General features: G+C 32.3%; 1 protein-coding gene across 2 annotated transcripts in view; it reads right to left on the bottom strand.

Annotated features, from left to right (window-relative positions):
• Window positions 1–23,453, bottom strand: part of LOC119832826 (inositol-trisphosphate 3-kinase B) — a 110,926-nt gene that overhangs the window by 75,106 nt on the left and 12,367 nt on the right. For both annotated transcript variants that reach the window (XM_038356607.1, XM_038356606.1), the window contains exons 2-3: window positions 16,791–16,839; window positions 15,598–16,288 (exon numbers count right to left, since the gene is read on the bottom strand). In XM_038356607.1, coding sequence (XP_038212535.1) covers window positions 15,598–16,287 — 690 coding nt within the window. In that variant the 5' untranslated portion in view covers window position 16,288; window positions 16,791–16,839. The remainder of the gene's footprint in view (window positions 1–15,597; window positions 16,289–16,790; window positions 16,840–23,453) is intronic.

Here is a 23,453-nt window from a genome sequence, read left to right as displayed (position 1 = left end):
ACAGATTCGAAATTCAAATGTAATATTTTTTTATAATTAAGTGTAACAGTATTTATGGCCAGACTAAGTATATAGCCCAACTAAAACTAAGGATTATAAGTTTAGTAGCTTTTGCCCGCGGCTTCGTTCACGTTCATTCAGAGTAGTTTAATAGAGGTTATTATACATATATCACTTCCTCTTGAATCACCACCTCAACACCACCACCATCTCACTATCATTAAAAAACCCCATCAAAATCGGTTACGCAGCTTTACAGATTTAAGCATACAAAGGGTCATAGGGACAGAGAAAGCGACTTTGTTTTATACTATGTAGTGATAACTACACAAAACAGCAACAACATTTCAACTATAATAACTGCAAACATTTTTATATATGATTTGAATCAACGGTTCCCTATTAGTGTCAAAACATACAATAACGTGTTGTTGGATTTGTAAAGTATTTATATCTTCTTGATAAACACACAATAGAATGCCATAAAGCTGAGGTGTTTAACATTCAAATGTCAAACGTATTGTTAACGCATTTACGGCATGTGACGAAAAACAGATCCGTGGCATTTGCAGAGGGCAAACGAGTAAGCCAAATCAGATATAAAGTACGCAACGTCTCGTGATGTTGCCAGAGGCGGACTGGTGTTTATCGCCCTAGACCTTTTGAAATAAATTCTATACTTTAAAGTTTATATTATTATAGAGTCTATAATAATAATCACAGGATTTGATGCAAGTAGATATAATCGTATATTTATAAAAAAAATGAATCACGTCGAAGAAAACGATCGTAAATTATACCAAAATTTCTATTAATCCGGTGATTCAGTCCGATTGATCACTAATTACTGATATAGGGACTTTACTTATTATTTCATGTATTGACCGCTGATAAGAAATAAAACATAAGCCGTTGGGCCTATTAATATTATAAACTCTAAATTTAGTAAAAATTATGGATAATGGTGTACAAGATGTATGTTTGTTACTCTCTCAGGCTAAACGGATCTGAATGAAATTTGTTACAGACATATATTATAGGCTATATTAGAACCTAGGCTACTTTTTATCCGGGTACAACGCGATATCACACGCGTGTACCCGCAGTATCTGAGTAGTTCATCTTAAATTCCACACAATTTTAATATTTTTAGTGATAGAAATTCTGTCGCTGCTGTCGTGTCGAATAAGGCTGGATCTCTAAATCCATATCTGGATTTTATTACATGGAATTGTTAAGGTTTGAATTCTACACCACCTGAACTTACTTGACGCACGTTCCACGTACTTATTTTTCATGATTTTCACTTATGAAAATTATTAAAAAAAAACTGATAAGTTAGTGAGAGTTGAGAGTAAGACTATAAGAAAGAGTTTTATCATTTGAAGTTATATCGACCGAAGGCGTGTGTAGAACTAGTTTTGAACTCACCAAGACATCCACTTAAACAACTTTTAAAGCAACAAACTTTTATATTAATTGAAAATCAAAACGAATACCAAACTAAGAAAATTGCATTAAATAAAGATTAAGTATGTAAAAAATGATTTAATTTTTCATTACATTATGAATAATGTAATGCACGATTTCCATTTAAATTTTATATCAGTTCTAGCCAGTTGTGGCGTGGCGTCCACTTTACTTACATCTAAATTAATAGCCCACTTTAATATGAGAACAAAATTACTCGCAACCATTTCATGTTCTCACAGAAATGGAAACTCGGGGTGGGAGGGTATGATACCATGGACAAGGACCTTTTGCACACACATGTTGTTTGCGCATCGTCATGTAAAATGCAATACTGCAATAGTCCAAATTAGTATTAATCTATTAATATGTTATGTTGGTTGATAAATAACTTCGATACTTAACAGTTATTTAGAAACAAAGACCATATTAGTATTTTCTCGCGTTTAATTTTACGCGCGTATAATACATTTAGAAATTGAAACCGTTTTTAATTTCTAAAAGATCAATCAATTATATAAGATCAAATAATTATCAAACGCATCTATTAGCATATTAATTCAATGTCAGGTTTAAAATAAATATTTAAATAAAGACTCAAACGTCTAAAGTGTTATTTTATAGCGCAATTATCATAACTGTGAATTAAAACAGAAATAAATAGTAAATGAATTAGTGTCATATGTTATTATTTATTTAAATTGTGGCCAATATAATACTGCTTATTCAATTTGGAAAACTATTTTTTTTTTTCCTATATACATAAGTAGGTATATATGTATGTATGTATATTTGTATGTATGTATATATATGGTATATATGTATTGTAAATACAATTTGTATATTTCTATCTTGTGCACTATCACTCCCCTCCTTCGCAGCTTTCCTCTGCTTTGCGGTTGTCTGGAAGAGATCGCTTACAAGCGATAAGACCGCCTTCTGTACCTATCTTTTTATATTATGTCTATTGTATTGTTCTTTCTTTGTGTACAATAAAGTATTTTTATTATTATTATTATTATTAATTTTTAATAAGTTATTTATTTATTTAACTCTTCAACAATCTTGCACATGGAAGAAAACTCAAACTATAAAAATTGTGATAAAGTTGTTGAAAAAAGTATACAATGTTGTATTATGTATGTCAGACTGCAGTAATAAAATACATGATTATCGTTGAATAAGAAAACTTATATTTTTGAAGAACACTTATTGACTGATACCTTTCTCTTTTTTTTATATCAAAGCGGGCAACTGAGCCGGTGATTCGTCTGATGGTAAACGATCATCCCCGCCAATGAACATTTGCAGAGGTAGTACCGTTGTGAATACTCATCCTTCTTCTTTAAGTGGTAAAGGATTACGACTGGAAAGAAAAAAATGCCTCCGTTGCCCCCACTCACCGTAAGAAACTCAGTAGGAAGCTACTATTTCATGGCGGTCTTCTATGGGGGCTTTGTACTTCCCCGGTGCAAGTTGGCCGAATTCGAGCCAAAGCGTGCTCAACTCACACACTAAAATCTCCATCGAATCTTTTCTCTCTACCTCAAAATCAAAAATTAAAAATTAAAGACAGCCTAGAGATCGATTTTTTCTATTTACCCTCAACAGGGTAGTGGAGTGATGGATCTAAGTAAATTTACTTCATATATCTCTATTATATATATTTGACATCTATAATATACCTCCCGCGGATTTGGCTGGCTACCATAACATTACTTTTCTTCATTCGAACCGCAAGGGACTGGAACATGCTTCCTGAGTGTGTGTTCCCCGACGAGTACAATCTGGAGGTCTTCAAGAATAGAGTGAACTGGTACCTTCTAGGGAAGCGCGTTACAGCCTAAGACCACATCTCAGCTTACCACCAGGCGAGATCGTGGTCAAGCGCTGCCCTATTAAAGATAAAAAAAAAAAAAAATACTATTCCCCTAACGTCTAGTATTGGGTATCTGTTATCTGAGCCCTAACTAGAGAATTATCTTCAAAGATTAAAGAACCGTTAATTCATTGCCAGCCTGCCTAGGGAATTAAAGTACGGATTTCGAGGAGAAACAGAAAAATATAAGTCTGGGTAATCCCTTTTAATTTTTGATTCCATAACGTAGATCACTATTTTCATTTACAAACTCCACTTCCACACTATCATAGCGCGACTCACGCGCAGTTTTACGGAGAGTCGAAAATAAATCACCCAGTGACACGTCGTATATCTCGCTACCAATATTGTTTGCCTTATTTATTTCATCTAACACTGCATCGATCACTGATATTCTCTTCGCCATATGATAATTCTGAAAGAGTTGTCTAAGTACTTTTTATTATCTGTGTGATATCAATCATTGGCTGTCGATTGTGTGAGGATCTAATGTATTCGTACTTTTTATGCACTGTCCATTTCATATTCATTTAGAGGAATAAATTAAGCGCGATATTAAATTATTACTTTATGTTATAGCCAACGCCCACCCAGCTTTTTGATTTTGTATTATAGTCCAAATGTTATACTCGTCTTGACTATAAAATAAATCTGGTCTATGACTGTCACTGTATATGTCTACTCCTAAAAACATCGATCATCATTGACATTCGAGATTTCGAATATTAAATCGGTTATTCCTAAGAGCCTTCCACTCATATTTATTTTATTTTGTAACTACATGAAATTATGTCTGAACCATGCCTTATCGAATGAATAAAACTAAAAAATGAACCATATATTCTCTTGGTTATAATTGTCTTTATATATGGTAGTCGAGCACGATTCGGCACGAATTGGGCCAGCTCGCACCGGGGAAGTACCATAGCCCACAGAGAACCGGCTTGAAATAATAGCTTACTATTGTGTTTCGTACGGTGAGTGGGGGACTCACCGTACGAGCTGGAGGCCCATATCCAATTCATTACCCTTCCCAAGTCCTTTCCTTTATTCCTCTCGTCAATCCTTTCTTAATCCCTTTCCAATTTGAAGACGGCAATCTATTTGTAGAGGCGTAAGGTCTACAATTGACCTTATGCCTCTCCAAATGTTTATGGGCGGTGGTAGCGCTTACCATCAGGCCACCCACCAGCTCCATTGCCGACTATGACATAAAAAATAATAATAAGTGAAATGATACGGGATAAAAATTGTTAGGAATGAAAATCGAATTTGCATAAAGTATAATTTATCTGATTTCTTTTAGCACATCTTAACTGCCTCGTGTATTGGGTATATGTTATATTTAAAATGTTCCGGACATACTGCATTACAAATTTAATATAGTATATGAACCTAGCTATACATGGCCAGATAGTTTACAATAACCTTTTGCCTAAAATCAATATAGGATTTATTAGGTTAGGTTAGTATCTAGGGAAAATCATACATTCTACCCTTAGTAGATACTACATTTTTGTCTCTATTACGAAATAAACAAACCCAGCCGACCTAGATAAATCAAGATCGCATTGTTGATAAACTGACAAATAGTGAAATAAATCACTACTATCAAGATACAGTAAATTCGATCAAATAACGTACACGACTTACAAAGGTAAAACCCACATTTCATGTAAGTTTACCTTTGTAATGTGATCAAAATCAATCACGAGCTTGACTTAAATATAATGCTAATAAAGACATACCTACTGTTTAATTTTTTATGTCATAGAGGGCATGGGCTTGTTATTCGACTAATGGTAAGCGATCATCATGAACAAACGGAGAGGTAATGCCGCTGCGAATACGCTGCCCGCTTTTAAGGAGTAAGGGATAAGGTAAGGATTGACGACTGAAAAGAAGGAATAGACTGGGAAGAGTGAGGAATACAAAACTTTTAAATAAAGGATGGAGGAAATAAAATAAATTTTCAAATAACTAATTTATGTTCAATTGGAAAATTATGGTTATGTACTAATTTCCCGTCAAATACAAATAAAAAAGATAGTACTTCAAAGAACATAATTATTTACTATAAATGAACAAAAATATAGTATAATTATTATCACTATAACAAAAATATGCATATTTTATACGCGTATGTCTATTACCTGCTACGCCAGAATAAATGCGCCTGTGTGTTAATTATATCAATAAAACATGTACTTAAAATTTGCTTGTATATTTTATTACATCCGGCATATTCTTATGACGCTATTATATTTAATAGCTGAAGATGTAATAATTACTAACAATTTAAAACACATATTTCTTTGTATGTATTATTATGTCTATTTATTATTTTATATGTATTATTCATAAGGTTAGATACGTTATCAACAATTTAATATATGATGTATATTTCTAGTTTATGTGCTAGGAGTTAGCACTTAGCTCTAGGTTTTAATTAACAAAAACTATCATTTTTCGCAAAAAACGTTTCGCAGTAAAAACCTGCAGAAGACGGAAATATTATTTAATCGTTTTCGATTTTGGGAAGTCATAATCAACTCATTTCAATTCTTTCTAAGACTTCCGCAAGGTATAGTGGACATAGTTTTTATAAAACAACCATTGCAATAAAATGTTATTTTATTCACATTTAACATATTAAAAAATAAATCAACAAACAATAACACAAACAATACAATGCTTTATTTTAATTTCCTATCATTGAATTGACGTCATATATGAGGAAAATTTAAATGACTCGTGTCAATAGTAGATATTATTGTGTGTTTAATAACATATTGTAAAGGTGAACCAAACTAAATATATTAAAATGTACTTAATTCATTTACAATTTAAAGATCTTTAAAATTATTGGGGAGCAAATGATTTACGTAGGAAAGAAGAATAGTGGCAAATTATAAACATAAAAACATTATATCAGCTACACCTGCATCTATTTTCCGTGATAAAAAGTAACGGACTTTGAGACATGAATTTTCTGATAAATTTCAAAATGAAAAAATTAATTAATTAATCCTCGTTAATTTTCTGTCTTAATATACCAGAACTCGTGCCCTTATTCCAAGAATAGACGTAATGAAACGACAATTCTTAGAGTTTTTGTTAGAAGGATAATATAGTACTGAAATAAATATTAAATGGATAGAATGGAGTTAAGTTTTATTTTCTATATTAAATACAAAAAAAATAATAATTAAAAAGCCGGTTTCTATTCCTAAATAACTTCAAAGAACTAAAACTAAATTACATTGATATGTTTTATTCTGCTATTCTTGATTGGAATGACAACAATAATCTATATTTATCTAATATAATCATCAAGTGAAATTTTATTTAGCTAACACAAAGCAACAGTTTATAATTTTTTAACAATAATATAAATCTACGCATTATTGCAGCAATATAATATAAAAACAAGTTATATTTTTGCTAAAAAAGAAACTTAACGCATTAATGAAAAACATAAAGAAATATATAGTTATAATTTTTTTATATTATGAACAATAATGATATAAAAATAATATTGTATCCGTAATTACGTATTATATTTGTTTAGGAAGTTGTTAAATTTTCAATTAATCTAGTATTTTATAATTATGCTCATGATATATCAAATTACGGTCGCTAATTCTAGTTATTGTATATTATATTGGTTTATATTTTTTAAGAACTAAAAAAATTATGAGTAAAACTGAGTAAGTGTTCCAGATTTTTTAACAAAGTTCTTGTTACAAACGCAAACACACACTCACACATACACGCACACATGTCATTTTAACATAGATCAGTTTTTATACACTTCGGCAGCAGTAGAGCACAACATAGGTGATTTTTTTTTGTTTTCACTGATAAGGGAATGTTTAGAAGAAAGCTACATGAAACACCTTGTGTTATAAAGAAGGATCTTTGTAAAATTTTGGTTTCTTATATTCTTTGGTTCCGAAAATGTAATATATAGAATATAATATTATTGTAAACTTTTATCTATAATTGTAATAAAATTGATTTAAATTAAATAGCTAATAAAGTTTTAAATTATTAAACAAATTTAAAAATAATCAACAATGTGTATCTGGACTTTGGTTTCAATTTTATTCGTATACGATTGACAAGTCAAAAATACTTATTGTCAATTACAAATTTTAGCTGCACAATCAAATAAATCATAAGGCACAAAATGTGGACGGTTCTTATCTATAATTTTAAAAGATACAATATAATACTGTAGCGAATTTCACTCAAATAAATTTAAAGGACTATCTTAACTGATTGATATATATCGATACTTTACGGCATTCACTTTAATTTATAATCAATGAATTAACTCAGATCGGATACATTAAAGCAATGCACGTGTAATGCATTACTACTATCTTAGTTAGATAAAAACTTATTTAAAAATAAACCTAATCTGATCGTCGCGTTATCTTTAGAAATATCGACAAAATACATTTCCGCTTCACCTATCTAAATGACAATGAGACTCTAAGTAGACCTTCAGTGAAATATTTCAATTTAGTAAACATCGTAGTCGAAGGGATAGTGTTAAATGAGTCTTGACCGAGTATATCTGCTTAGCTGGTACAGTCCCCGCAGTCCAAAGAGGAAAGAAGTGGCGCCGAACCAGGTCGCTCAAGCCAACCGTTCATGCTGCGGTCATCTGCAACAACAATTTAAGCCCATGAATAAAGTATAACCGAGTTGTACTCGAGCGACCTGTACAAAAAACCGGCGGCAAATTTTTACAATGAACACGGCCTTCGGCTCAACATCGGCCTCGATTCACTTCTTTATCTTCTTTGACGTCGGTTTTTCTGTACATAGCCACTATTGGAATAATTTACCTTTATGATAGTAATACAAATTAATATCATTACGCTGATTAGATGTTGTTATACGTTCGATAAATAATAATTTAATAATCGTACAAATTAGTGACTATTGTCGTAATTATGAGGGCGCCTGTTAAGCGCAAGTTAAGCGCCTTAGAAGAAAATTATAGATTTCCTGATAAAATTACGGTCACAGCAGCCAATTCATTATGCTATTTACTTACTCTGACCAAGTTACTGTTATTAGATCCGATCCCATAAAAGACGAAAGTATTATACTAAGTACTTGGCATGGGATATGAACTAAAATTAACGAGTGCTCGTCGAAGGGGCGCGATTTTTCAATACTAGGTTAAAATGTATCCACCCAATTAAGTATTACACAATTCTACGAATGTATAGACATAACCCGTAAACTATCAAAAGGTTGTTTAATTCCAAATTCAACGAATAATAATTTGAACCAAAGATTGTAGAATCAAAATCAAAATGCAAGAATATACCGATTTTTTTACACATATCTTAAAATTTCGAAAGAAGCATTACGTAATTTATGGGGCATCCATCCTTACCTATCGTAAATTAAATGAAAACGAACAAACGTTCATGTAATGTCGACATATTGTGATGAATTAAAAAAAATGGACTCGTGTCAGTCTAAAATTATCAAAATAAAATTGAAATAGTACCTATAATACACACTTTATGTCATCCTAAACAATTTGAATGAAACCGCGTATATCCGTATGGTTGTTATTTCGTTTTATTGAACCATAATAAACCAAAAACAACTCTTTCTATATATGTAATTCCATATTACATTATTATGTATACCTTTGTAACCCTTTATTGAGATCATACACATAAACAATCGGTTATAGCTTTAGATTGAAACAAATAGTGTATTGCATATTTAAATGCATTTAGTGAGTCTTTCATCGAGTGCGCCGGAGTGTCGACAGATTAACTCTTGCGCAATGTCACTAGGGCTACTGAAATAATATTCTAGTCGCTCTGCTCTGCGGTGTCATCCACATATATAACCATGGACAAATACTTGTATCCTCTATTTCAAATCTTTTTGTTGTCTATGTGCATTTTTTTTTTTTTGGTAAACTTTGTCTTTGGATCTTAAACTATTTTCAAAAAGTAGCTTCCATTGCTCTGCCGCTTTTAAGAGTCTTCTATGTAGTTTGTGGAAGTAGCTGTTTTGTTATTATTATGTTATATGTAGTATAACTTCAAAGCAAGGATGTGGTCTCGCACGAGAGGAATTTACCCGGACAAAAAAACATCGTATCATATGTATTTCATGGACGATATAAGACCTTTTTTTTATTTATTTTGTCCATCACGTAATTTTTAATGTTCAAAACATACAACTAGCTGTTTCTTGCTATTTATTGTACATTTATCTACAATAATATACATAAATGGACTATAAATAGCATAGAACAGCTATCTTACCAAAATAATAACTGTCGTTATTTAAAGACATTCCACGTTTCCACTATCATCCAGATACCCGCTATTCATAGAAGCCTAGGCTATATAAAGAAGTAAACTTCAATTAAATCAATTGAACAGTGACACGAAACCTGCGTTTGCGCCGGCCCTACACGCACATGCACACAAGTAAACCGGTCGAATGACGTCAATGGTGGGTGAAACGATAAAAAATATCGGTTTACTGACGGGAAACAATGCATAAATATAACAAGCCATTGTTCAATCGCTAATTCGTCATTTGCATGTTATGTATTTTAAACTGAGAGACAATCCTTTTAGTGGAAGATTTATTGATAAGGACTGTTGCTTTTGCACGGCGGTGTGATTGAAATTAATTCTTTATAATCGCATTCAAACAGCCTCAAAAAAGGAGGAATATCAATACTATTGTATTTTTTTATTCTTTTTTTATTATTACTATTGTATTATCTATTTTACCTCACAGCTTTCTACTGGGTGGGTGAGGCTGTCATGTAGTCCCATTTAAATATGATTGTATAATATTATTACGGTGTTTTTTTATATTAGATTGCATTACGTTCAATGAATGAGTAATTTTTATTCTATCTTTATATTTTTGTAATAAACAGAGGTGATTCAATAAATTAGGTATCATACAGCTTCAATATAGTTCAGATCAGAGTTTATTTGTATATAGACAATCTTTGATATAACCGGGACAATTCAAAAATTTAGAATTCGGTTTTGCATTCACAAAAATACTTTAAAATGGCTGGTAAAATTGTTCTACTTTTAATATTGATCTTTATTGACATTTTAGCTCAAACATAAAAACTTAGCAAATGGGTAATAAAAAAAAAATTCAAATGCTTTTAAATAGACAAATTTGAATATTTTTGCCATCACAATCATATTCAAAATAATAAAAGGTGGTACAAGGGTAAAGTATAATAGAAAAATCCGGTCCAACCCGGCTTCGACCGTGGTACATGAAAATCCTATATAAGCATCTACGAATCATATACATATATATCAGTCTAGTAGTTCCTGGTATTAGCGCGTTCAATAAAACAAGCTCGGCTTAATATTTTTAGTATATTCTTGCAAATTCTTAGCATTTATCTCAGTAGCTTTAAACAGTTTTCAAGTAGAAATATTGTACGAGTTTGATATAAGACATTATAATTATATCGTAGTATTAATTGACAGAAATGCAACCACATGATTTGCTACTGGACACACGTATACCTATGCATGATGCAACTAAGCTATATGTGGCTAGACTACGCTATATAGGAGCCAACGGATCTGCAATACCTACATCAGACACAATAAAACCTCTAGCTGTACGAGCTCACATAGCAAATAACGCTAGAAAACTTATAATAAAATGATTTCTAAACAACTTGAACGAGCCATTGAAACGAGATACAAGTTGTGACGTCAATGCCGTCCATGAGAACGTTGGTTTGTGACACATTGTCTGATATATACAAATTTACATTGGAATAATGTACCAGCTTGTGTCACATGACATAATTGACGAAATAACGCCCTTGTGTATTCAGCGCATGTTGCTGATTGCCCAGCGTGGTAGATAACGAAGTACTTTTCTAAATTTCGACAATAAAACCCATACAGTAAGATACATTTTTCTTCTTCTATAGTATCGCTGGTATAAGTAATTGGCTTTCCGACAAAAGAAAGGATAGTCACAGACATTTGCTTTACTGTGTCCTATGATAAAAGTTATTATTACTCTTCTTCGGAGATCCAAAGCGAAACGTTTTTTTGATTAGAGTCATAAGATATAACCTCATAACCAAGGTAAGCTTAAAATACCATTCTTCTCCGAATATGACACTAAAACTACACTATAACTTATTCGCAGCACGTTCCCATAAAAACCGCAAATTGTCAGAGCAATACGCGTAAAACAATAAAGGCATGTGACAATATAAAAATCCTTAACTTTATGACTGTGAAAACGTGTTCACAGCTAACACATTTACATCGCGGTTTTCATAATATTTGAATAAGCTTCATTATGGCTTATAAAGTTAGAATTGTGATGTCAGATAATAGCTTTAAAATGGATATCTAACACTCACTTAATATGTTTATTTATTTCATCAGCATAAGATTATAATAACTTTTAGCTTGCGAATTCAGTTTGAAGCAAAAAGCAAAGCGTTTTAATATGAGTAAACTAGTGCAGATAGCTTAGTTTGTCGTAATTGCAGAACCCATTCTAGAATTTTCTAAAATTCCTTGCCAAATTCCATGTTAGAGATTCCATTTTGAATATAATTGACTATGATAAACTATTAATTATCAATAAACATTGTAATGAATTGTTTGCTAATTGACATGATTTTATAAGAGCAACTTCAGAGTGTCTTGCCAGCTCTTCTCTGTAGAAACTGCTTTCCGAAACGGCGGCAAATAGCTACATTCAAAAGCTTCTGAAAGAAGTCCATTTTAATGTATAAATATTTGAGTTTGAGACCTGCAGCAGAAAGCAGCATTAAAAATATGCATAAAATATGTCATATCGTTAAAATCTCAAGAAAAATAACTACTGGTTACTTTATAAATGGGTATTATTTATACTTTTTCTTACATGCCGTTTTAATTTAACTGACTTAATGGAGCAAGATAATAAAATGCTTTAATTTTTGAAATGTAATATCCCTGCAGTAAGAATATGAAGAAAGATTTCATTAATGTAATTTACTATGTCTGTTTCGGTATAAATTATTTTAAATGTCCTGTGGTAAGAACTGTTTTCTTGACACATAAAATCTTTACTAGAAAGATGGAGACGCGATTTAAATTGTATTATATTAATTTGTGGGCTCTAGAGATTTTTTTTATCATGATAACATTTTTCAGTGTTATACACACACACCCACACACATATATATACAACATTTATAAGTGTTACGTTATACATATAACAGTTAATTGATAATTAATTATACATAGGTGCTAGTGTGTGGAGCGAAGCATGAACTTTCAAACACGCGGAGCTCAAAATATACGTAATTTTTCTGAAATATCAAATTATTATCTGTTTGAGTTTACTTCAAAAATTTCTTATTTTGTATTGCGAATTAAGCTTCTTCAAAGGATTACAAAACTTGGAAATGAAAGACCTAAGAAATATTGCGTAACCGAAGGGCATAAGGATTCATTTTTATATAGAATCCAATTACCAACTTATATGACATGTAACTAAGTAGGCCGCGAATGGAGGCCGCCTACGATTGTCAATACGAAGTGACCACAATTGTAACATTATACTATATCACAGCAATACAATTTATAACAAAAATAACATGATCTATCAGGTTTCGGTATGGGTTTAAACAATTTGCTCATTGATTCCCGCATATCGCGTTTGCAGCTTGATAATTCAGCCTGGAATTATATAAGCAAACAATTCCGCGATTATGTGTTATTTATTACGTAACAACACGTTTGCTGCGGAGAAAGAAAATTGGATATAAATAAAAACTGGTCTTAACAATAGTGAAAAATCCCTATGTGATAATATCAGATCGCATTGCGTAACGGATGTCCTTTGTTTATGCTTTTTATATTAATATTATATAATGTTTATAAAATAATACCTAATAAATAATGATTATTTAAGAGTGAGTGTACGAATCGACATTTAAGAGTGCTTTCGGTTATTGTTTTATACGAACATAGTTAGGTATTAAGCTCTGTTATCATTTAAGTGCTAGAGGAGTTTGGCAATTTTATTATATGATATCTAGGCTGAAAGTAATTCCATAATAACTTAAATAAAGACGGATTTTCAAAACAACAGCAAATAACCTTTCGCGTATTGCAAAACACTGTAAAGTTTAAATTTTTGTAACATTTTCTTAAGAATCGCCAAAATTAAAACTTTAATAGATTATCTTTTATATCACATTCATTACTTTTATTTCAATAGTTTTATAACTGGTATAGTATTATATTATCTGTGGTTTTATTAAGTTGCTTTTTATCCTACCACATAATATTGCGAATACATTTCAAGATTTAAGTGATGACTATGCTATGCTAGGCTTTTTATCAAATACATCAGCCTTTTTATATATTTACATATATTATACACCCCTCGTAGTTATGTTTAAATGAATATAAATTTAATGAAATAGCAAAATATAAAAAATTAAGTAATTGAATCTCATAACATTAACAACGCCAAAATAAACAAGATAATAATATTCTCTAAACACAACTGAATTAACATATCGGATGATTGTTTACAATAACTAAATGACGGAAGTGTGCATCCGCTATGTGACATACAGTTAGCTAAAATCCCGTGGATTCGGTTACAGTTCAATAGCTAGGGAAGGTCATTTTTTTACAGTACAATGAACGGTTATTTGCTGCTAGCCTGAGTAACATATCTACTATATTTAGGCTATGAGACAAAGCGCAGTGTGAGATCTTTTTATTTTGAATATTACTAGTAGAGCTTCTAAAAAAATACAGATTATATAATGTAAATAAACATCTTTCTTGACTACCATGAATTTTGGAACCTGCTGAATAGATTTTAGGGGTGTATGCTTCATTGGAATTTTATGTGGGTTCCGTTAATGTGTTGACTTTAGTATACATTTATCAATCATCTCATGTGTATTATATATAACAGAATCAAATCATGACAGGGGTCCTATCAGTTGCAGACGGTTTGCAACAATTTAATTTCAAACGTTCAAGCATTTTGCAAACAATCTTATTACATACATATATAGATTTGGCAATATATTTTATCATCGCTATCTAGTGAGAACTTGTTCCCAATTAAACAAACTTAGTCAATTCCATTAAAATCAAGTCAAAAACTACCACGAAATTATTTCTCATTTAAAATGTATTATGAGCAAGAAAAGTGTAGAATGATTTTTTAAAATATGTATAGGTAAAACTCAAATGTACTTTTTTTCTTTAGCGTGGCAAAAAAAGGATCCCAAAGCTTAGGTTTTGATAATTAATATATTAACTATTGAAAATATTGTATTACTAGCTGCGCCCCGCGGTTTCACCCGCGTAAGTCCGTATCCCGTAGGAATATCGGGATAAAAATATGTCTATATGTTATTCCAGTTGTCCAGCTATCTACATACCAAATTTCATTGCAATCGGTTCAGTAGTTTTTTCGTGAAAGAGCAACAAACACACACACATCCTTACAAACTTTCGCATTTATAATATTAGTAGGATAACTGTAATTAAAAAGACATTGAATATCGAGAACAAATTACAAGCGCGTTTGCATACATAATTATTGTCATAATTAAATATTAAATCTTTTATCTTAAATATTCGGCATTCAAATTTAATGACAAAAAATAAACAATTACTTAAATGGACTGTGATATATCTTCGGAGCCGGTTTAACTAAAATTTAAACAATCTATTGACGTCATTAGAAGGTGATTGATCGAACGTAGTGATCGTAATGATTAAATAATATTTCGCTCGTTTGTTTGTTAGCTTCTTTTCGCACGTTGTAACGGGATTCCAATTGTGATTCGATATTGTTTAATACTTAATTAAAATAATCTCCCTCTATAAAAACAATTCATCCACATATATAGTCTGGATGAATTGTTTTTATCCACATAATCGTTTTTATTATTTTTATATATATTTCATAACATTTATTAATAATTCATTAAAAATTTTGGCAATAAAGGGTTAGACAAGGGTTAAATAACCCTAGTCCACTTAACAGGTTTAAGATCAATAAAAATATCTTAGTGGCAGAGTGCCTTTTAATTCCTATTTATTTATTATTGATATCAATGGTTAAACTTTTTACACATTTAATCCGTTGAAATTCCAAACAATAGGAAAAACTTAAAAAATAAAGTATAAAAATGAAATCAACAATCTTACCTTCTTTTGCAGCGGGGGAGATTCAAATTCCTCGTCGTCGCGGCTGGATAAAGTGGAACAGGAAGAACAGGCGGAGTCCGCAGACAGCGACCTCGACCTGAGCCAGTCCACCTCCTCCTCCGTGGCACCAACCGCGATCCCATCCGAGTAGTCACTGACCACCACGCTCGGGGTCCGCACACAGCGTCCTCTCGTCTCGCACCCCTCGCTACCCCGTCGCCCGATCTCAACCACGTTGGCCTCGATGAGAGTCCTCTCCCGCCGCGGCGACATCGCATCCGGTGGGGGAGTGATATCGCGGGGGTGGGAGTGCCTCCTTCTAGGCTCCAGTTCGACCGCGGAATCGTCGCTCAGGTCACGGCTGCGGCGCCTGACAGCGGCGCGGTCGTCATCGTCCGACGAGCTGATGTCCTCTGTGGGCGTCACTGCTCTGGGCAAGCGGAGATACTGCATGGGACCCGGCTCGAAGCGCTTCAACAGTTCGGAGACGCGCGGCTGCGTCTGCCTAGAGAAGCGCGTGCGCACGGCCGCACTGTCGCTCTGCCGGCGAACGGACTGAGTCTGCGGCTCGCGCGCATGCTCCGGGGCCACTCCCGCGCCGAGCTTCAAGTAAAACAAACTGTGGTTCAGTGCTTTCTCGCGCAGAATGCGGCGGAAGTCTTCCGGCGGCGGCTGCTCTAGGCGCGGCATCCTGGAAAACATTGTTTGTTATTCAATGTAAATTAGGTTATTTCTTTCCAGAAGTTCACTTTTTGCAAGATTTTCCGACCGTATTTATTGAACAATCATTGACTTAAATAATTTTGCATAAACAGTAATGATTGTGTACCAGCAATTATGACGTTCGCAAACCATTCAACTAAGAAACACTTCGTAAAACTACAATAAATATATCACGTTTCATCAAGGATATAAAAAATACCTTTTCATTAACGTGAATGCAAAATCATAATAACATTATATTTATCTGGGAACAATTCTTGTCGTGAACAACTCTATAAACGATAAAATGTAAGGAAAAACAATTACAACTCAAAAATTCCTTTGAACCTTGAAGGAATGTTTACTCAGGCCTTACATTATGCATACAGTACTTCGTAATCCGTAACACTATTTTACATTTGCTCCCAATGACGCAAATATTATTCACGTATCAGTACTTAGAAACGAAATAAAATGTTCAATGGTTTTACCTTATTTATTCAACTCCTTTTTGCCTCCTCGAAGATATATCCATGCAGCCTAGAAATAAAAAACAAACTGTTAGCATTTTAAGCACGCAAAAACTAAGAACATGATTTTTTTATCTGGACTCGATATAATTAATTAGATACCAAGCTAATAAAAGTTACGATCTGAAACTAGTCGGCAGTTTCTAAGTTTTTATTCAGTTATTTGATAATAAAAGTATTCTGTGAGTGTATGAAATTAGCACAGAATAAACAGGTATCAAAGTTTCTATGCTCATACAACGATAAAATAATCGGGATGATTCCCAAAGCGTTGCGGTGTGAATTCCTCATATAGAGAAAAACCGACGTGACTCTGTTTCTTACAATCACGCACTTTCCATGGAGTATGTCATCAATGATTATAAAATAAATAACTTGCATTATGTACTTGAAGATACTGACATAGTTATCGGTTTACTGTGATACTGATCAGCGAAATAGATTTGAAGTGTATCTACAACTAGCTGCGCCCCGCGGTTTTACCCGCGTAAGGCTGTACCGTAGGAATATCGGGATTAAAAGTTGCCTATGCGGTATTCCAGTGGTCAAGCTATCTACGTATCAAATTGTAATCGGTTCAATAGTTTTTGCGTGAATGAGTAACAAACATACACATACTCATACAGTCATCCTCACAAACTTTCGCATTTATAATATTTGTAGGATAGGATAGGACATAAGCGATGCGGTAGGATTTCAAGTATTGATAACAAGAATTTATTATAAACGTAATGTGTCAACAGCTCCCTTCCTTTGTTTTCAACATGATATATATATTTAAAAAATGCAGTTACTTCAGAAATTTACCGCTGAAAATATTGAAACATTTTCAAATAATCCTACATTAATAATACGATAATGCGCTTCAATATACCCATCTATTGTGAAATTAGTTTTAATAGGAGTAATTATTTGATGACTAGTCTATTTATAATATCTCAACTGTGATATAATCTCAGTAATTGCACATCGATGACACGAGTTTAAATAACGTAAGACATTTCAACAATTATGAGAACAATAGCTATAATTAGATAATGTCACGTCTTAAACCATACATACATAAAACTTAATATAATTTTACGTGATTGACCAAAAAGGGAAGAAATGTTTTCGGAAGTTATGGCTACCATTGGCAGCATTAATGCGATCGGCTTAAACTAGCGAACCACTGTAGAGGAACTTACAGAAGGGCACTGTTTACATCCATATTAAGATTTAGCGATTTATAGTGCACCAGGATGGTCAAGTAAGTGTTTGGTTCTATGACGTTTAATTACTATGCTTAGAGCATAGCACAGATTACCAAATACTCATTATGCAGTTATAAATTTTGTGTGTGCATTGATGTTATCAATGTGCAGATAAATCGAATATTTAAATTTGAATTCACACATATATTAATTAACCACGCACTTTTACATTTACTTGTCAGGCTTAACCACTATACGACAATTATGAGGACATATTTCTTATTAATCTACCACAAAATCGAATTGAAAGGAAAATACATTTTGAAGATAATCAGGAAATATATAAATAACAAGGAAAAATGTATCTTCCTCGACTTTATGAATTGTTTCTGTAAATAAGATGCAAGACGGTCACAAAAATTGGTTTCAGTTTATGTAAATCTTTGTGACTGCGGTCTGGGTACTTCCCTGTTTATTATGTGTTGTTTTACTCGTATGTGACTTATACTCCTATAATAAATTATAATAGATTATATAAATAAGAGAAAAATCATCTAAAACGTCGTAAGTGATGAATTATTTTATGTTAGTAATTTAAACACTAATAGGTAATAGTGATAAGATAATACATAAGTAACAATTTTTTTACATTCAATAGACGTAAAAGACGTAAAACTTAACAAAAAACGAATTAACTCTGTTTATGTCTAATTTGTAATAATGAAAAAGTACCATGAACAAAGACTATTTCATTAGCAGCATTTTCATACATATTTCATTTCATAAATATTTATTTTATGACAGCATTTGAGTTATTGTTCGTTTATAAACTTTTATAACTTTCAAAATGATGTTATTTATGTTTATAGCCTATAATAATATTTGCGCCAAGTAAATAAGTTGTTATAAACAAATGAACGCAATTAAAATTCGCTTTCACATCTATTGTGCTCACATTATTACGTTGTTTATCTGGTTATCTTAATTACTTGCATTAATGTTATATCTTTTATCATTTATCTATTTATTCTAGATTTCACAAAGATGAGACTGTAAGCTCTGATTGTAGTTCAAATGTTTGACGAAACAAATCTTTTAATCGCAATTTAACGTTTTATTTTGATAATGTTAGTTCTTGGCATAGATACTCAAGAGTTTTTGTTAACTAAATGAGAAAGATTTCAAAGTGTATTTTTATTACGTAGGTGTTATATATTCCTGACGATAAAGGACACAAAACTTTTGGCACTACGACTCCTAACTGACTGTAGAAATTCCATGAAATTACAAGACCCATAAAAGTGTTTTATTCTGTTTCAGAATAAACCCCACAACATCAAGAGAAAAACAGCGATGTTTTTAATATACCTGATCCAGTATAATCCATACATAAGTTATGACCAAATTCTGGCCAAAAAGTTTTATCACGAATCACGAAAACATCAACCGCAAATCCTGGACTAAGACAGGCAAATGACAAAGTACTGGAAATTAGCCTACATAGTTAACAAAACCGCATGTTTCAAGTGAGTGCCATCGTGAAACAGAGGCGTATATGTATGACGCAAATGCATCTTTATGTACACTTATTACACGCGCTGTGATACTGTTATCGATAACATGAAACCAGAAAATGCTGCTTATTATTCTGTTCTGGTACTTTATTCTTAGAAATAAACATGTATTTTAATTATTATCAATTAGGTCTTAGTGAAATTCATTCAATGATTTTGGGTTTAAAAGTAAAACTGATTGTAAATACAATCAGAATTTTATTCAGTGCAATGCTTGCTTCAGAGGCTTCTAGAAGTTAGCATGTATTTGCTCTTAACATCTTCTGTAGTCTTGCAACCCTGCTATACAACAAAGTTGCATTTCGCTGTCTGTGTGTCTGTATGCTTAGATCTTTAAAATTACGCAACATGCATAATAGCATAGAAAAAAGTGGGGAAAGGATTCTTACTACGAATTTAACGTGTACCAAACCTCAGGCAAAAGCGAATTTTGTACAACATAATATTGTTTATAATCCAAATATAACTATGGACATTTTCGAATATATTAAAACCATAATGCAAAGACTACCAGTAGGTCGCTACTGCAATTTTAGAAGATAATAGTAATTTATCATGGCAACGATTCGTACACAGCTTTTTCGTTACTTATTAAAAAAAAAATATTTTTATTAGGGCATATATATAGACTCAGTTTAACAAACTATTCATTTTCTCTATTAGGACTTATGTAAGTGAGGAAATAATAGCGATTTTAATTATTAAGCGATATTATCAAAGGAAACATCATTCAGGTAGTTCAAGTCCTATTTTTCCGTCCGATCGTATTACTCCATTTAAAAAAAAACTCTTATTCCTGATGATCTGAACAGTGCATCGAGAACCGGCACATGGGCTTTTGGAAATATGATGGGCTGCACCAACGTTACGTTTAGTCACGACAGCCTAAAGATCTAAACGAGTCGTTGTATTGTACATTAAACATGAAATTCTATGAGGTATACAATGTCTTGCAATAACATTTTTTTACAAAAGAGGTGACCGAGGTCCCTGAGGAGAGGTACCAATCGAAATCTAAAATTGAACTAAATAATGACAAAAACACGTCAATCGATTGAAAGCTCACAGAGCTATCGAGTTACAAAACAAAAAAAAAACAGTGAATTGAGAGAATTTAGTTTTACACCGATAAAAAATATAAAACCAAATAATCGCGAATAAAGATTCGGCGAAGTTTTTGGGAAAAGTTTAGTTTGATTTGATTTAAAATAAAACTTCAAAATTTTCATCTACTATATCAACATGGTGTTCATAATATAAAACTAAATGTTCGAGAAGATTTCAGCCAGCCACCGTAATATACAGTGAGTGTTCCCACCACCGTTGTTTGTTTTGTATGTTGATGAAAAAATTTTATCATTTCTGCGTATTAATCATATGTGTAAGTTGGCATGATAAGAAATAATTAACTAAATAATAAATAATTTTTTTACAGATGTCATCACGAAATAACCAAAAAAACTACCCATGCTTATTGAAAATCCGTACATATTATCGTCTTCATTTAAATTGGATAATCATTAATATTCAACAATATTCAAGGTAACATTATATACAGAATCAATAAAAAATGTATGTCTGGTTTGATATCAATGAATTATGATTAAGCTAAGCCCCAGAAACTAAACACCAAAATGTATGTATAAATCCAATAAATTGCTTTTATTGACTCGTAAATACTCATAAAGCGTTAGAAGACTTTAACCAGTAAAAATACCACATCCATAAACATTCTGTTTCACACAGAGTCGTCGAGTGTCCTCGCGCTGACGTCAAAGCCAGCCTTGCGACGGAGTAAGGGCATCACTTCGAATTGCCTAATTCACACACTTATACAATAAATTGCTGACAATTTTATCACGCTTCCGTTTGAAATGTTATCCAATAGTGAATAGATGTAACTGCATTGCGTCGAATACACTGCGTCTATCCAGAAGGTACTTACTTTAGTAAGGTTTACTTTTGGGGAAATTGAAGCAAAACATTTAGCTTTATAAACTATCAGCATAATTACAATAATATAGCTATTCCGAATGAACTATTTTTCTATCGGCTTTGACAGTGATATTTGCAAAAACACGATTTAATAAAAACAATTTATTAGATTTATATTTATATAAAATACTAGGGAATTGTGCTATCAGCTATAATTTAGGCTTAACACCAGAAGAAACGCTTGTCATAACAAGCCATATATAACATTAAGCTTCAGAATCATTTTCTCTTTTATGCATTCCCTCTAATGGTCAGGGTCTTTTTCTTTTTGAATCACTTATTCAATGAAAAGAGTAAAAATGCGCACAAAACACATGCCAGATTCTGTTGGAACGTTCCTCCACGGAAGCACATAAGGCCATTTTTGAATAAAGTTTTTATTCATTTTTATATACATTTTTTATTGCACTCATAAAACAAATTTTTAACAAAAACAAAAGATTCTACTAAAAAAATTTATACCAAGCAATTACTGCATTACTGAGCAGATAGTGTAACAATTAAAAATTGATGAATACGCAGTACACAATAAATAGAGAAGACATCACACCTTAGCCTAATACACTATCTTTCTTACAGAAAAATTTTGATAATTATGTGTTAATTCAGAGCAAACTGTGTGTAAGCTATTCCAAACAGAATGAAGCTCTCTTCTTGTCTGCTTTATGGACAACGGAACCCTATATTCGCCAGAGCTGTCGGCCTAGATACAGCTAGATAAGGCTAAATTAGCGATAACATGATCTACCGTGACGGATTGGGGGCACGCGGCCTCACTAATATTTATACGCTCGCTGATAGAAAAAATACACTGATTAAATCCATTAATAAGCAGCAGCACCTATATGGGAGACAGCTACAAAGTAATTAACTGAATGAAGTGAACTAGACACGTAAAAAAGGAATAAGTTAACTGGGAATTAATATAACTATTGATCAATTTATATGTTTTGTATTGATATATATTTAATTGAAACTATAAACTGCTTTTTATACCCAAATCGGCTTGAATAAACAGTTTATATCATAAAATAATTGCGAGATCTTTATTCCTGGTATATAGAAAGGGAACAGAAAATTTATTACGTCATGTACGTAGGTCTAGTAGTACCACAGACAAGTAAATAGTTATTACAACTGTATCTTCCGCTGAATTTTAAAAAGCTGATTTGACTTCTATCAAAAACAATTATACTATTCAAGCGATTAACCAATCCTAATAAAATCCATACATTGAACCTGTAAAGGATTTAATTTTCATAATATTTGCATGTTATTAACGCTACAAGTTAAACCGGTAAATGTTATCCACAATCAAAATAATCAGTATTATGTGACATTCACAAATTAAGTAAACCAATGGGTCAACCAAAAAGGTCATCGGCAGGCTGTATCTTTGTGTGTAACAAAACCAAGGACTTTTTGTGATACTACAATATAAATAAATTGTTTTCTATTGCTGTTATGATATTAAAACAGTCATTACCAATAAATTTTCTAAAAGATGTCTCTTCCTCTATAATTTCAAACAATAAGTAAACTCATCCATAGCATTCCTTGCAAACCCTCACAATTCAATGATTACAATTGAGAAAATAAAGTTGAAATGTCTGTTTGTAACATTACATTAACAGCTTTGTACTAATTATTTGGATGTCAACACGGTACGTATACAAAAAAAAACATTTAACCTGCAGTCTCTCAAAGGCTCGAGCGTCCCGAGTGACTTACAATGACAAGTGACAGATAGCGATGTAATAAGCTATAACATAGGCTATTTTTTATTCCCCCCCATTCTTCCAAGCCTTGCCGTGGCGGGGGGGCTCAGTACCTGGGTTGCAATCCAGCATCTTAGGGAAGCT

The sequence above is a fragment of the Zerene cesonia genome, chromosome 16 (assembly GCF_012273895.1).
Source record: "Zerene cesonia ecotype Mississippi chromosome 16, Zerene_cesonia_1.1, whole genome shotgun sequence".
In the NCBI taxonomy this organism is placed as follows: domain Eukaryota; kingdom Metazoa; phylum Arthropoda; class Insecta; order Lepidoptera; family Pieridae; genus Zerene; species Zerene cesonia.
This window is presented reverse-complemented; position numbering and strand designations above follow the sequence as displayed.